Genomic DNA, 15,091 nt, shown 5'->3' with positions numbered 1-15,091 from the left:
GTATTTTTTATCCGCCAATTTACAAGTTGGTATGATGGTGGCAGGAGTTTGCTACACATTTTTTTCTGGATCCAGGAGCACTGCATTAATTGGTAGTACAACCTGGGTGGGTGTTGCTGACAGCAAAATGTCCAGGTGCTCATGTTGAGAGTCTTTACCCTCCTCAAGAGGTATGTGGAGGGCATTAGCCACCCTCTTCACAAGGTCCTAGAATTGACAAAAATTGTTGGCCATCAATGGTGCCTCATCTGGAGATGAAATAGGGGATTGAGGGGTAGCCTCCTTGTCCACCCTAACCTCCTATTCCTCTAAGGTCTCTTCATGGTGGTGGCTTGGTATAGGGGACTGCGTGGCCCTAATGTCCCTTTGAAATGGAGATGGAGATCTGGTAAATTTCCGCCGATACATCACCCAAGGATCCCAGTATAGCAAATGGGAAAGCCCATGCAGGAGAAGGGATATTACTCAGGGCTGATTCCACCATTCCTGATATGGATGAGGGTTTTTGTCAAAATATGGGGTCCTGGAATGATGTGGAGGTGAATTCTGCACTGAAAAGGAGAAGTCTGATTGAATGTTTCCTTCAGCATCCTCAATGTTATCCACTGGGAGGGCCCCAACAGGAAAGGGCAGAGAATTCTGCAGTATTGGGAAGCAATGGTAATCTGCAGACTGGGGTCACAGCACTGAGAGTTGTTCGGTCCCTATGAGCAGTGGGGACTCCTGCTTGTCTAACACTGACAAGTCCCTGCTGTAGCAGAATTTCTGAGGTACCAAGTGGGTCAGTACTAATACAGCACATAAAACTGTTGGTTTGGAGCTTGTAGGCACTGGTGCCAAAGGCTTCAATTTTGTTGATAATGATGGAACCGAGTGTGAAGGTACTGTTGGTAAGGCTGAGGTAGACAGTGCCATTCTGGAGGAATGCATGTCTTGTACCTCCCTGTCCTTCATGGTCAGTACTGGGGCCCTGCTGAAGCTTTGTTTCTCTGAAGTGCTCTGGGCTCTCCCTATTTCACTGGTTCTGGAGGAAGAGTTTGCCACCAAGTTGAAACCAAGTTGTACCAAGTTGAAAGGTCAAGGTTTCCAACACCATAGACCTAGTGGGAGATCAGGGCTTCTTGGGAGCTGACTCCTTGTGATGAGAGACAGAGCTCTTCTTTTTTGGAGTCTTCCCTGAGTCCTCTGAGTTCTTTCCCTTCCTAGGAGATACCTTAGCTGAAGATAAAGGAGCACTGGATCTGCTCAGACACATATGTTTGAGGGCGGTCTCCTGACCTGACTTGGAGGCGATCAATAGCTGCTTCAATTTGGTCTCCTGATTCTCCCATGTTCTAGATTTGAGAGCCAGGCAAAAATTACATCCCAAGCAATGCATGCACTTGGAGTGGCCATCACTGACCGGGACAGCCTCCCAACTAGAGAGGCAGCATTTGAAACCTGGTGAGCCAGGCATGGCAGATCAATTCCTCAGAAAAAAAGGGGGAGAGGACAAACTGATATCTTTCAAAGCTATCTAACTATTCCTATACTAATAACAACTAACACTAACTAAATAACAACAACTGTAAACACACTCAGGTACACATGACGTAGACATGCTAGAGCTCCATCTGAGTCCAAGGTAGTAGAGAAGGAACTGAAGGTGGTTCGCCCATGCAGCCCTATATACCCTCAGCCCATGCAGCCCTATATACGCCATAAGGTTGTACAGAGCACATGAGCAGGTTGCATGGATGCTACTAACGGAAAATCTCTAATCAATGGTTCAAGAGGCACATGTGCACCTGAAGCAGAGCACCCACAGGGACACTACTCAAAGAAGAATTTTAGAATGATCATGTGTAATCAAAACTTTCATTTTTGTTCTCTCTAAAAAGATGGCATCTTAGCAACTCCGTGATCTGGCACTCAATCACTGGTTTGTCATTGACTTGGAGAGAAGAATGTCACCTATTGAATCATCAGGACTGCAGCACCAAGGTTCCATTAGTCTATAATAAAGCACAGGACAAAGGGAGGTCATCCTTCTTTAAGAATCCTTCTACTGAATTAAATAGGACGCAGAGGTAATCAAAGTCTACAAATTCAACTCTAACTTCTTTGCAGATCAGTTTTACTGTGTCTACTCTACCTTCCAACTTTTAGTCACTATGATGTTAGAACATCTTCTCCAAATAGAAGAAAAAGGGTTTCATTGAGGTCTTTTACTCTAACTCCACATTTTATCTTGATTTTTCAATCTGCCCTGCCTTTGCTAAGCTTAGTCAGATCAAACAAACTATAACACATCATACTTAAAACACATTTCATTGACCCTCTCTCTCTTTTCAAATATCTTGTTTCTCCCTTATTTATACTACTAATTTTTTTCTCTTTTTATTATTAAATTATGTATAAGGATTTTGAGGTATTGTTTGGATGAAAGATGCTATACAAAAAGATGTCATGTACAATAAATGCATGTTAAACCTAAGCTCATCTAAATCTTTTATCTGCAATCCAATAGGTATCCATTTTCACTAAAACTTGTTTGTGAGTTTACATTTTTTCTAATTAACCAAACACCAAAGTATTATTCCTAGTCTGCTGCCAATTCCACTAATCTCAGCAGGAAGCTGCAGCTGAAGAAAGAATGTCGGTTCTTTTCACTCACAGTAACGGTAGAGCCAAACTACTGATGTGACTTATTCAGATACCACTCATGAGACGATAACAGATGAGACCTGTTCTCAGACCTTTGAGTATCAGTAGCACTGATTTTCGAGAGTGTTTCTTGCCTGTTCTCACAGCTAAACTTGTAAACAATCTGAAGGCAAAAGCAGTAATCAGCAACAAAGAGGACAGTGAGATATTAAATTAATCTCAAACTTCTATTCTAAACACCCTCACCATGCACAACGAATGCACAGTTGCTCCACAATATCATAATGCTCTGTAAAGGTACAAAAATATTCAGAATTAAAAACCTGGTAGTTGAGTTCCATTCAGCTAATACTTGGAACTTTATGTGCTGAATTGATAAGCAGCAATAATGTTTTCTTTTCTTATAATATTGTGTAACCATTTTTAGCTGGTTGCTTAGTTACATTAGGTAAAACCTTAACCAATATGCAACAAGCAATGTGAAAACTCTGAGGAACAAAACCTTACTGGTATGGGGGGAGTGATTATTACAAAGATATTAAAAATGAAAGATCTAGAACAGTGGCATTTCTGAAATAACTTGATAACCATTGAGCAATCAGCCTTTCCAGTCAGCCAAAGTGAAAAAACCCTATCTATATTTTAACTACACAGTAAAACTAGAAAAAACAGCCTGATTAAAAAGACTTTTCATTATAGATATTTATTGTATCATATTGTTATATCAATTCAATCTTTGTAGCTGCTATTATACCAATTGTACTTAAACATAATTTGTGTTATCAACAGTACTTGCCTTATCACATCTTTTTCATGGTATATATTACATACCACTAACTAATTTATTAAGGTGTTTTAATGTATTCATTCACTTGTATTTTTTTTAAACAAATACCATAATTCTCATTAAAGTAAAGGAATACCAAGGAAAAGCTTTTAAAAATGTTGGGTTTATATCAATGAGCGATTTCCCAAAGCATAAAGTTATATATCAGTATCTGGTACAATCTATGAAAGACACAATCAAACAAGTTTTGAAAAAATTCCTACCCTCATCATAACAGAATATAATGAAATTAGGTCCTGATTCTGCAAATATGTGAGTTCTAGCAAATTCTGTGAGTCTACTCAAGTGTTTGCAGGATTGATTGTATAATAAGGAGAAAATATAGTCATAATCAAAATAAGTGTTTTTCTGAATGAATACATACAAGTTAAAAAAAATCACTATTGCTGGGGTAATAACTATAACCAGGCGTCTATGTTCCCTTCAAAAAGCTGGACCTAAATTCTTCTGGCACTCAAGTGAAGGACAAGATATTCTCTGTCAATTACAGATAAATTGAAATTTTGAGATTTTTTAAAAATTTAAATATGGACGTGAATTCCAGAAAAGGTACTATATCCATTGTGTTACTTATTTCAATATTACATTTATTTTACTCTTCCAACTTTCAATGTGCTGCAGATTTTTGTATTGACAACACAAGGGGAGGGACAGCTCAGTGGTTTGAGCATTGGCCTGCTAAACCCAGGGTTGTGAGGGGGTCATTCCAATCCTTGAGGGGGCCATTTAGGGATTTGAGCAGGGGGTTGGACTAGATGATCTCCTGAGGTCCCTTCCAACCCTGATATTCTATGATTCTATGAAGATTGCATTGTACAATTTTTCACAATGCTGAAGTTTTATAGCTGAAAAGGAAACAACTGGGGGTTGTGGCACCAGCAAGACAAAGGAAATGGTTTGGGATTGTGAAATAAGCACATTAATTGCACATTTCTGTTAAAAATGATTAGCAGCGAATTTAATGTTAACAAATTAGTGTCAAGTATCAGGGGGTAGCCATGTTAGTCTGTATTCACAAAAACAACAAGGAGTCTGGCGGCACCTTAAAGACTAACAGATTTATTTGAGCATAAGCTTTCGTTGGTAAAAACCTCACTTCTTCAGATACATGGAGTGAAAGTTACAGATGCAGACATAAATGTACTGACACATGAAGAGAAGGGAGTTTCCTCACAAGTGGGGAACCAGTGTTGACAGAGCCAATTCGATCAGAGTGGATGTAGTCCACTCCCAACAATAGATGAGGAGGTGTCAATTCCAGAAGAGGCAAAGCTGCTTCTGTAATGAGCCAGCCACTCCCAGTCCCTATTCAAGCCCAAATTAATGGTGTTAAATTTGCAAACGAATTTTAATTCTGCTGTTTCTCTTTGAAGTCTGTTTCTGAAGTTTTTTTGTTCAAGTATAGCTACTTTCAGACCAGTCCTTCCTTACAGACAGCCCCCCAACCTGAAGCAAATACTCACCAGCAACTATACACCACACCACAGAAACATTAACCCAGGAACCAATCCCTGTAGCAAACCTTGTTGCCTACTCTGTTCCCCTATCTACTCTAGTGACACCATCAGAGGACCCAACCACATCAGCCACACCATCAGAGACTCATTCACCTGCATGTCTACTTATGTTATATATGTCATCCTGTGCCAGCAATGCCCCTCTGCCATGTACATTGGCCAAACCGGACAGTCCCTATTTAAAAGAATAAATGGACACAAATCAGACATCAGGAATGGTAACACACAGAAGCCAGTGGGAGAACACTTCAATCTTCCTGAACGTTCTATAACAGATTTGAAAGTAGCTATACTTGAACAAAAAAACTTCAGAAACAGACTTCAAAGAGAAACAGCAGAACTAAAATTCATTTGCAAATTTAACACCATTAATTTGGGCTTGAATAGGGACTGGGAGTGGCTGGCTCATTACAGAAGCAGCTTTGCCTCTTCTGGAATTGACACCTCCTCATCTATTGTTGGGAGTGGACTACATCCACCCTGATCGAATTGGCCCTGTCAACACTGGTTCTCCACTTGTGAGGTAACTCCCTTCTCTTCATGTGTCAGTACATTTATGCCTGCATCTGTAACTTTCACTCCATGCATCTGAAGTGAGGTTTTTACCCACGAAAGCTTATGCTCAAATAAATCTGTTAGTCTTTAAGGTGCCACTGGACTCCTTGTTGTTTTTATATTAACAAATTGTCATCTTTAGCTTCCAGAGTTAACACTGCACTGATTTGCATGAATAATTTTACCTTTTTCAGAGCTCTTTCAGATTTAACAGCACTGCATCAGTTTATACTCAGTTTACATTTGAAAGGTTTTATTTACAATTATAAGGGTGAGAGGGAGGGCCACAGGGAGCTGGCTGCAGCTTCTTGTTTCAGGACCCGTCGCCCTGGTTTAAGCTAGGGCTGCACAGAGAAATCCTGAATTGACCTACGCCAGTGGAGCAGAGGGCACAGCTCTGACCTGCTTCATAAAACACCTCCCATCTAGGCTTTACCCACATGTTGTCCCTGACACACCCACTCCCAACTCTACACTGGGATAATCCTCCACTAGCCTTTTCTGACTACTTTCAGGCTACTTTGCTCTGTTTGTATTGTGCAAAATAACCTGAGCAGACTGGAGAATCCTGTCCAAAATATCTAATTTAAGATCAAATACGTGATTTACAGATTCATAATTGCCTTGCCTTTTGCAGATCAATGATTTGAGGTACTTGTCTACTCAAGAACAGCTACGAAATTTAATGTTAGATTTTTTTTAATATACCTAGTACAGAACTCACACTATAGCCAGCATGGATGCAGATACCATCATTTTAAAGTAATATAGGACCCAATCCTGCAAGGTATAGCCCACTTTCTCCTTCAGAATATCTACATTATTCTTCTTCAAGTACCTCTTTAAAACCCATCAAGTACCTCTTTAAAACCCATCAAGTACCTCTTTAAAACCCATCTTTAAAACCCATGTAGTCATGATGTCTACAAAATCTGCCATCTGACAATGGATAGGCAGGTGGCAAGCTGTGATTACATGCTACTGACTGGCTCTGCAATTTGTGCATATAGCAAGTCTACACTAAACCTTCTGATTATTACTATTACTTTGTCCTCCGTTCTCCATCCCTCAGCCCACTTGTTTGTCTCACAGACCTGTTAGGTCTTGTCTTTTAGAATGTAAGCTCTTCAGAGCATTGGACTGTTTAACATATGCTTGTACAGTGCCTACCACAATTTAGACTCAACATAGTCAAGGTTTGAAGGCACTATGGTAATACAGATAACTAATGATTGCAGCATATTGAACATTTCTCAGAATAATTTAATAATTTAACTAAATAACAAGGCATTTTATTCTCTTACCATTTTTGATGTTGGGTATAACAAGTTGTGTAGGTGAGCTGCTGCTTCCAGCTGCTTCTTTCTTTTGGTTGATAGTGGAAATAAAATTGCTAAAAGTAGAAAATTGGCTTTTGGCTCCTCTTTCCAATCCCTGTAATTAGGAAGGCAGTAATAATAGTAAAGCGCTAATATCTATTATTGCAAAAGTAACTTTACTCATGAATTATTCTATGGAACACTTAAACAACATGCCTCTTGAATGAGGAACAGATCCATGAGTAATACTTAAATATTTTTGAACAAATTTGTTTCAAATTGAGTAACAAAAGCCACTGTAAGATTCCTTCCCATTTTCCTCATGTTTTAAAACCCATATGTACTTAAGAGTTCTGCAGATAAATTGGGAGTAGCAGATATGACTAAAATGATTTAAATATACTGTATTATCCTAACTCACTGTATCCTAATTAATAATTACCTTCATATTTCTCTTCTGCATGTAACTGAGTTCATATCCAACAGTGTGTCTCACATTCCTATATCAAAATACCTTTATGTATTCTGACTGTTTTTAGAGCAGAAACCTAAAAAAAATCTGATATTTAAAAATGTTCCCAATTTCAGTGTTCCCTCTAATTTTCCCCATCCATGTGCGGAATGAATTTTGTTATGTGCCCATCAATATGGAGGAGATGTGTGACACCTTTATACTGGTGCACGTAAGAAAATTCATGTGGGAGGAGTGGGGCTGAGGGGTTTAGAGTGTGGGAGCGGGCTCAGGGCTGGGGTGGAGTGTTGAGGTGAAGGGCTGTGAGGGCTCCAGCAGGGGGTGCTGGCTCTGGGGTGGGGTCAGGGATTAGGGGTTTGGGGTGCAGGAGGGTGCTCCAGGGCTATGGCGTGGAGAGAGGACTCCCCCCAGCTTGCTTTTCCCACAGCAACACCTGGGTGGGGGGTGGGAAGGTACTTCTCCCCACCGTGGCAGCTCAGGGCTGGGGCCACAGGTCAGGCGCCCCTCCCTCAACAGGTCTGGACCGGGGCTGGGTTCAGGCAGAGGGAGGGGCGCCCCTACCCCAGCAGGTCCCTGGGCAGGTTCCCTGAGCACCTGAACTTAGGCATGTGGCCATGAACTGTGGGCTGCCTGCTGGTAATGTTAATCTACAGGCCAATCAGAAGACCAATAACTTGAGTTTTCAATGTTGGCTACCACTCAGCTTACAAATAAAAGGTTAGCTATTGTAGTTAGACAACAAGAGAAGCTGCTTGAACATCTGATGCCAGTGAGGAACCTGCATAAACCATTGCCATCAATGTTGTATGCAAATAAACTTTAAAAATTAGCAGAGAGCCTATGTGAATCAGTATGATGGAACATGCAAAGGACTATTTATGTCAACTTGTTTGAAGGGGGAGATTATTATTTTAGTTCCCTTGAGAAACAACACTTTGTAAAATTCCATAGAAGTGTAAAGGTGATATTATTCCTATTTTACAAACAAATAAAGTGAGGCTCAGAGAAGCTATGTGTTTGCACAAGATCACACAGGAAGTCAGCAGCAGAGTGCAGATTATTAGAACTCTCAAGGCTCAATCCACATTTGGCATAGGCAGATTCAAGGTCTTCTCACTTCAAGAATTTACTCTTTTGTTAGTGATAAATTTGGTCCTCACACTAATCCAATGACGAATTTGGCCCACAAACCTTGCCAATGCTCTGACCACTACAAATATAGAATTGTTTTGCATTTCTACATTAAATTATAACCTTTTATATAAATCTGCAGAACTCCAAAACTGTAATTTTAAAAATAATAATAAATAATAATAATTAATATTGAAAATGCATTATTCCACCCATTTTTTAAAACCCAAGTTTTCTCATTCCTTACCAAAAAAAGGTATAAAAAAATTATATAGCTAGAGTTCTGGGAAAAACTATACATACACACAGTCATTCTGAAATACTACAGTGGGCTCAGAAAGGCCCAGAAAATCGCACACTGAAGCATGGCAGGAGTTGGAAAATTTTAAATGGTTTTGAAATTTCTACTGCACTTGCACAAGTGGCCATTTTCCATGGCTCAGCCAAATTTGAACAAATTTAGAACAGCACAAGACATCTCTAGGACCTCTAGACTGACGAATTTCAATTTCCTATTGTAAACCCCTGACATGCCAGAAGTGTTAAAAATAGGTTACAGAAAAGTTGACATGCAACATGCTAGGCTATCATTCAAACTTTCATTCTATCTTGAAGGTTAAAAACAAAAAACTAAGATACCTCTCAAAACTTATCATGTATAACATACAAGATTGTAGAATAAATCTACAACCTGATGGAAAAAACATGTAAGAATTGGTCAGCTGAAAATAAGGAACACACTGAAATGAAAAACTCTTTTGGGGTGGCCACCTTGCAATCAAGTCCTGCGGCATGCAGAATACAAAGCCAGACAACTTGAGTTCAATTATGAACAGAGAACCATGAATCTACGTTGTAGACAAATGCAATGGAAACATCTCTGAAACAGGATGTGGTAGCAGCCTTATCTCTGACTGTATAACACTTTTCAGGGCCTTCTCAATTTCAATCTAGCCAGGGAACAGCAATGTGAACCACAAGAAACATCCCTTTGAACCACAAGAAAGTGTCCTCTGGAAAACAGCATTGCCCAGAATGCTAGTATCAAATGAAACAAAAAGTTAAGTGAACAGTCTAATGACATTAATCTGCTCCAAGCAGACCATCAAGGACTTTTCAACATCAAACACAGAAAAGGAGCTAATGAGGAACTGACACTTCCTTGGAGAGTGTCTTGGATAAGTCTAAATCTCATTCTTATAAAAACTTGTAAGGTGGTCAGTCAGTCACGAGGGTCTAAAGCTCACTTACTGCCATCAGAAAAAAATGGACTTCCATGTACAAAATTTAAGCTCACTGGAACTAAGTGATTCAAAAGGGTTATCATCATCTTTGTTAGGATCACATTTAACTCACTATAGCACTGGCTTAGTAATGAAGAGTTTCAAAAGAGTTAAACCAGTGGTTCTCAAATTTTTGTACTGGTGACCCCTTTCACATAGCAAGCCTCTGAATGAGACACCCCCCCTTATAAATTAAGAACATATTTTTATATATTTAACACCATTATAAATGCTGGAGGCAAAGCAGGGTTTGGGGTGGAGGCTGACAGCTTGCGACCCCCCGTGTAATAGCCTCGTGATCCCCTGAGGGGTCCCGACTCCCAGTTTGAGAACCCCTGAGTTAAACCCCTGCATGAATCTGACAAGAGGACAGACAGACAGACAGCCTACCTTCAAGGAATTCATGATAGACCGAAGCAGTTACCAATGTGCATATAAGTGTGCATAAATTAGACTTAAGACAGGTGAAGAAGACAGCCCAGCTCCTGTGAGCAGCAAATAAAGGCATCCTTTTGAGTCTAACTGTACCGCACTACAGGGAAGGAGAGGCAGATCTTGACAACTTTCTGTGGTGTGGGGAGCCCAGCCGCCCTGCTCCTGCTGGGCATCACTCGCCCTTCCTGATTCTGCAGATCCAAACAATGCTCACGACTCACATATCTGAGGTGAACAGGCGCCACTGAAGATAAAATGCTTCCTATCCTCCTCCACTCAGGAGGTCCTGGCAGACTATTGGTAAAGGCAGGTGGACTCAACACACTTGAACCTTTGTCAAGGTTTTTTTGAACTGTGGTACTATAAATAACAACATTTGCTGAAAGAGGGCTTAGGACACTTCAGTTTCTGGCATCAAGGCTGAACTCCCTGCAAGAGTAAGGCACTCAATGGAATACCTGCTTATGAAGCAGAGCCCTTCCTTTTCCTCCCTTGAAGAAAGAAAGTGAAGGTGAAACAGGCCCCAGAGACTGCAGAGTGCCCTTTGTTTCCTTTGCAGAGGCCACCACCTGCTCCTCAAACAAATTCTCTTCAGTGAAAGGCAAGTTCTTAAACTTTCTCTTGCTGAAATCTGGACACCTACAGCCAGACAGAACTATCGATATCCATGCCTAAGGCAGAAGCCCTGATGCATGGCAAAGGTCTGAACTGACTGCATGTCAGATCAATGCACTCATGTACTAGTTTCTTAAGCGCCCAACATTTTTCTTAGGGAAGAGAATAAGTCATGATGGAATCCTCTTTCTGTAGTTCCACTTCACCTATGGCCATGAAGGGTCACAATACAAAGGGCTACAGCCATGTATATGTAAGCCTTTCATCCAAATGATTCTAAGTGCCACAGCTCAGGATTACGAAATATACTACCTATGTGCTGACAGCCTTCCCTTGAGCCCTGACACCTCTGACAACAAGCTTTCATGAGAAAAATGGTAATGTAGCAGACAGCAAGGTATACTTTTTCTCATCAACCTTTGAGACCAGGAAGTTGGATCTGCTGCACTTTCATAACTAGTACAGTAACTGGTTGATGTACATCCAAGGAGTTGTTTGGTTCATCAAAGAATAATTACACGACAGTATAGCCAGGTTAGTTGTACAAATACATAGAGGTTGTCTAGCACACTGACACAATATACCAAGTACAAGAAAAATCTAGTGGAGTATTGCAGAAGGAGTATGATTTCATTGCAGAAGATGTCAGGTGTGCTATTGTAAGATTGTCATATAAATTTGGACAGATCATATATACAGGGATACAGCAGCAAAGTTAATGTTGTTTGGAATAAGTTAACTGCATTTTCACATTTACAGTGTTTGGGTTTTTTTGTTGTTGTTGTTTTAAAGCAAGGAAACTTCAACTTAAAAATTCCTTGCATGTTAAGGTCAGTGGTGGGGTTTTTTTTAAGTAAAACTACATGTTCTAATAAGGATTTTTTTTCTTAAGTTGTTATACAAACTTGCAACCTTCACTGTAACTTAATAAGGTTGGGTCTGAGAATTTCCTTTTTCTTTTACAAGTGTTTTATAAGATCTGATCTGTGTTTTGTAACATTGATTTTGATGCACTAACAATAAATTTGGGTTTAAAAGAACTTCTTTGGTGCATTGGATCTGGCAGCACACTATACAAGCTCCTGGAACCAGATATCTGGGTTTAGTGAGCACTAGGGTGCAGCAAAGCAATTTTCCAAGGTTCATCAGCTTCATCAAAGCAGCTTATAAAGTACTTGCTTCATAACCAATGACCTTAGCAGCCTTACCAATTTTGTCTATTTAGCTTGAAAATTTATCTCCATGCTTACATAAAGAGAAATCCAGGGCCATGGAGAAGACCAGGCCTTGTACCAGGACTCCTTTTGCCTGGATCTCTGAGCTGCTGCTTAAAGTCCTATCAGTGGTGAGATCCCCAACATCGTTCCCTTGACTGTACACAGAGGTAAAGTTCCTCATTACTTCATAGCTTCACCTGCTCTCCACCCCTACAATTCTTAGGAAAGCAAGACTAAAGTTGTGAATTCGATGGCCTACTTTCTTTATATTGTTAATTATTTTAACACACTTTTATTACACCTTCTCTTACTAGTATGAAGAACTCAAGCCTTCTGAGTCACTCTTCATATAAGAAAGGCATGAAGTGGATGAAAGCACAATATTAGGAGTCAGGAACTCCTGAGTAGGTCTGAAATCAACTCCCACTATGTGACTCAACAATCTAACTGTTCTGTCTCAGTTTCCCCATATGCAAAATGAGTAAATACCTAACTCAAGACTACTGTAATGATTAATGTTTTAAGTAATTGAAGATAAAGAGTGTTAAGTAAATGTATTATTTATAAAAGTCCTTTATGCATCTACTAAAGTGGGTTTATTGCTGTAGATCAATCTATTTAAATCTCCTTTATACCATTTTATAAACAAGACTATCAAAACTGAATGAAGTATGAAAGTCGCAGACATATCTATACTATCTCACTGTAATGTTTTATGCTGTTTTAACAGGACAAACAATCATTCACTTTTTAAAAAACTTGTGCAACACATTGACATGACATCTTCCTTGAATTAACTACATAAGAATAATAGAATCATAGATATGTAGGACTGGAAGAGACCTAGATAGGTCATCTAGTCCAGTTCCCTGCACTGAGATAGAACAAAGTATTATCTAGATCATCCCTGACAGGTGTTCATCTAACCTGTTCTTAAAACCTCCACTAAATCAGATATAGATTTAAGTTATAATATCTGCACTCTGACAGTATTAACCTCAGCATAATACACTTCACACCTGCTATAACATGATTTTGATTTTAAACTATAGATGGTATTGTGTACTTGCCTTTCACTGGTTTTTCCTTGGCCAGAGGAGGTTGAATGGGCCCCCTTGATTACCTGGCTGTGCCTTTTCCTTCCCTCATTCTGCAAAGAGCAAAAGCGTGTGTGGTGTGGTTGCCAGCCAGGAGAGTACATGCATATGGGAAGAAGGGACAGGGTGAAGGGCCAACGCAAAGGCAGCCTACAGTAGCAGCTGCTGGAGCCAGAAGAGGAAGGGCGAGTGATTCCCAGCAGGAGCAGGGTGGCTGGGCTCCCCACACCACAGAATAGTGAGTGGGTAGCCCCTTGGGGGAAAGGGAAGCTGGCTCGCCTCTGGCACTCCCCCTCAGTGGGGCAAGAGCACATGTGTGTGGTGAGGGTGCAATTCAGCGCAGCAGCTGCTTTCCCTGAGTGTATGGCTCCTGGGGGTAGAAGGGCTGCCTGGGTTCTCCCGCATTGCAGCGTGAGAGCATGCACAGTGGTGAGGTAGCCAAAACAATGGAACAGACACAGCTGAGTGTTGCTGCGGCTACAATCCTAGCCAAAATCGAGGCACAGCTCAGTGTTGCTGTGACAAAGATCTCAGCTGAAAGGGGAAACTGAGGCTCTTAAGGAGTACTGCACAATATAGGATACCTACCTGAGGGTGGGAAAAGTATATATGCAGTAGCCGTGCTTATAACAGAAGACCCTTTACAGAGTGTGACTATGGATATTGGGGGACACTTCAGTCAAGGGACCCTGACTTGCAGTCCACATGGAGGTGGGGCAGAGAGAGGAAGCTGTCCCTGGGGAAGAAGCATAAGATTAGCCCAGAGAGGGTTTATACATATAAACAAACACAGAGCCCAAGAATAGGGACATACCTGCAAGAGAGAGCATGCCACAGCTTGGGGTCAGGGGTGGCAACAAGAAACCTTTCCTGACCTGACATTGGGTAATTGAAGTACAGATGTTACAGTTTGGTTAAGACCAACTTTGCAGGTGGTAGTCACTTGGATACTCTTTTATGTGCAGCAAGTGTGGATTCAAGAGAGGATACAAGCCCGCTGAATAATACCAGCAAAGAAATCACAGTGAGCCTCTGGCTGGCTTGTCTGGAGTCTGCATCAGAGACAGGAAGATATCTTTACTCGCTGTTAATAAACTACAAGGATTGTAGGAGTTGGCTATGAAGGACTGGGGCATCCAAGAAGATTAGTTTGCGTGAACTACAAGCCTGGTCATCTTCAACTTCCACCTTGGGTGGTGCCCTTGGGATGGATATTTTGCACTTAGCAGCTGGCTATTTCCTCAGTTATGGCCAGAACTTATTTATTTAGGGAAAAGAAAGAGATGGAGGTTTTGAGTGTTGGAAAATCCCCTAGTCAGTGCAATAGGATTTCCATGAAGGGAGGATGGATGACAGTTGGACCTGGAAGTTGATTAGAATGTACTGGGGGGCATCCGTTCTGGGATCTTCACCTGGGCAAGCAGTGCTCATTGGATATCCGGGAGGATGGGAGCATAACCCTACAGAGCTCCACTGTATGCATCCGATGAAGTGAGCTGTAGCTCATGAAAGCTTATGCTCAAATAAATTTGTCAGTGTCTAAGGTGCCACAAGTACTCCTTTTCTTTTTTCTCTCCCTCCAGTCGCAGAGACTCCTTGCAAGAATGAAGTCAGGGACTAGAGAGGTGATTCAGGAAGAAGTCCACACTAGTAACTGGCCATTCGAGTTACTCAGAGTATGAGGGAGATGGAACTTGAGAGTTGGTGCTGGCAGCCAATAAGGAAGCTATTCTGGTGCAGCTAGACCTCTGGCTGCTTAGTTCTTGATTGACCATTTTGTCTTAGTGCAACTTAAAGCTTCAATATTCAGGTGTACATTGAGGATGTGGAGGAAGTTACTTATTTCTCGATCAGGGCTATTAAGGGATTCAGCAAGGAAGGATCTAGATAGGTCTTCAGAATTTAGAGATCTGCAAAGGGAAGAAGGAGGGAAGCAAACTGATGGGTCTCACACAAC

At 40.9% G+C, this 15,091-nt stretch overlaps 1 protein-coding gene across 4 annotated transcripts in view; it reads right to left on the bottom strand.

Annotated features, from left to right (window-relative positions):
* Positions 1–15,091, bottom strand: part of HECTD2 (HECT domain E3 ubiquitin protein ligase 2) — a 74,558-nt gene that overhangs the window by 54,839 nt on the left and 4,628 nt on the right. For 2 of the 4 annotated variants that reach the window (XM_073353822.2, XM_073353823.2), the window contains exon 2: positions 6,870–6,999. In XM_073353822.2, coding sequence (XP_073209923.2) covers positions 6,870–6,999 — 130 coding nt within the window. Of the gene's footprint in view, positions 1–6,869; positions 7,000–13,107; positions 13,188–13,722; positions 13,871–15,091 lie in introns of all 4 variants that reach the window. The other 2 variants (XM_073353824.2, XM_073353825.2) reach the window with 2 other exon arrangements.

Source organism: Lepidochelys kempii, chromosome 7 (assembly GCF_965140285.1).
Source record: "Lepidochelys kempii isolate rLepKem1 chromosome 7, rLepKem1.hap1, whole genome shotgun sequence".
Classification (NCBI taxonomy): Eukaryota; Metazoa; Chordata; order Testudines; family Cheloniidae; genus Lepidochelys; species Lepidochelys kempii.
This window is presented reverse-complemented; position numbering and strand designations above follow the sequence as displayed.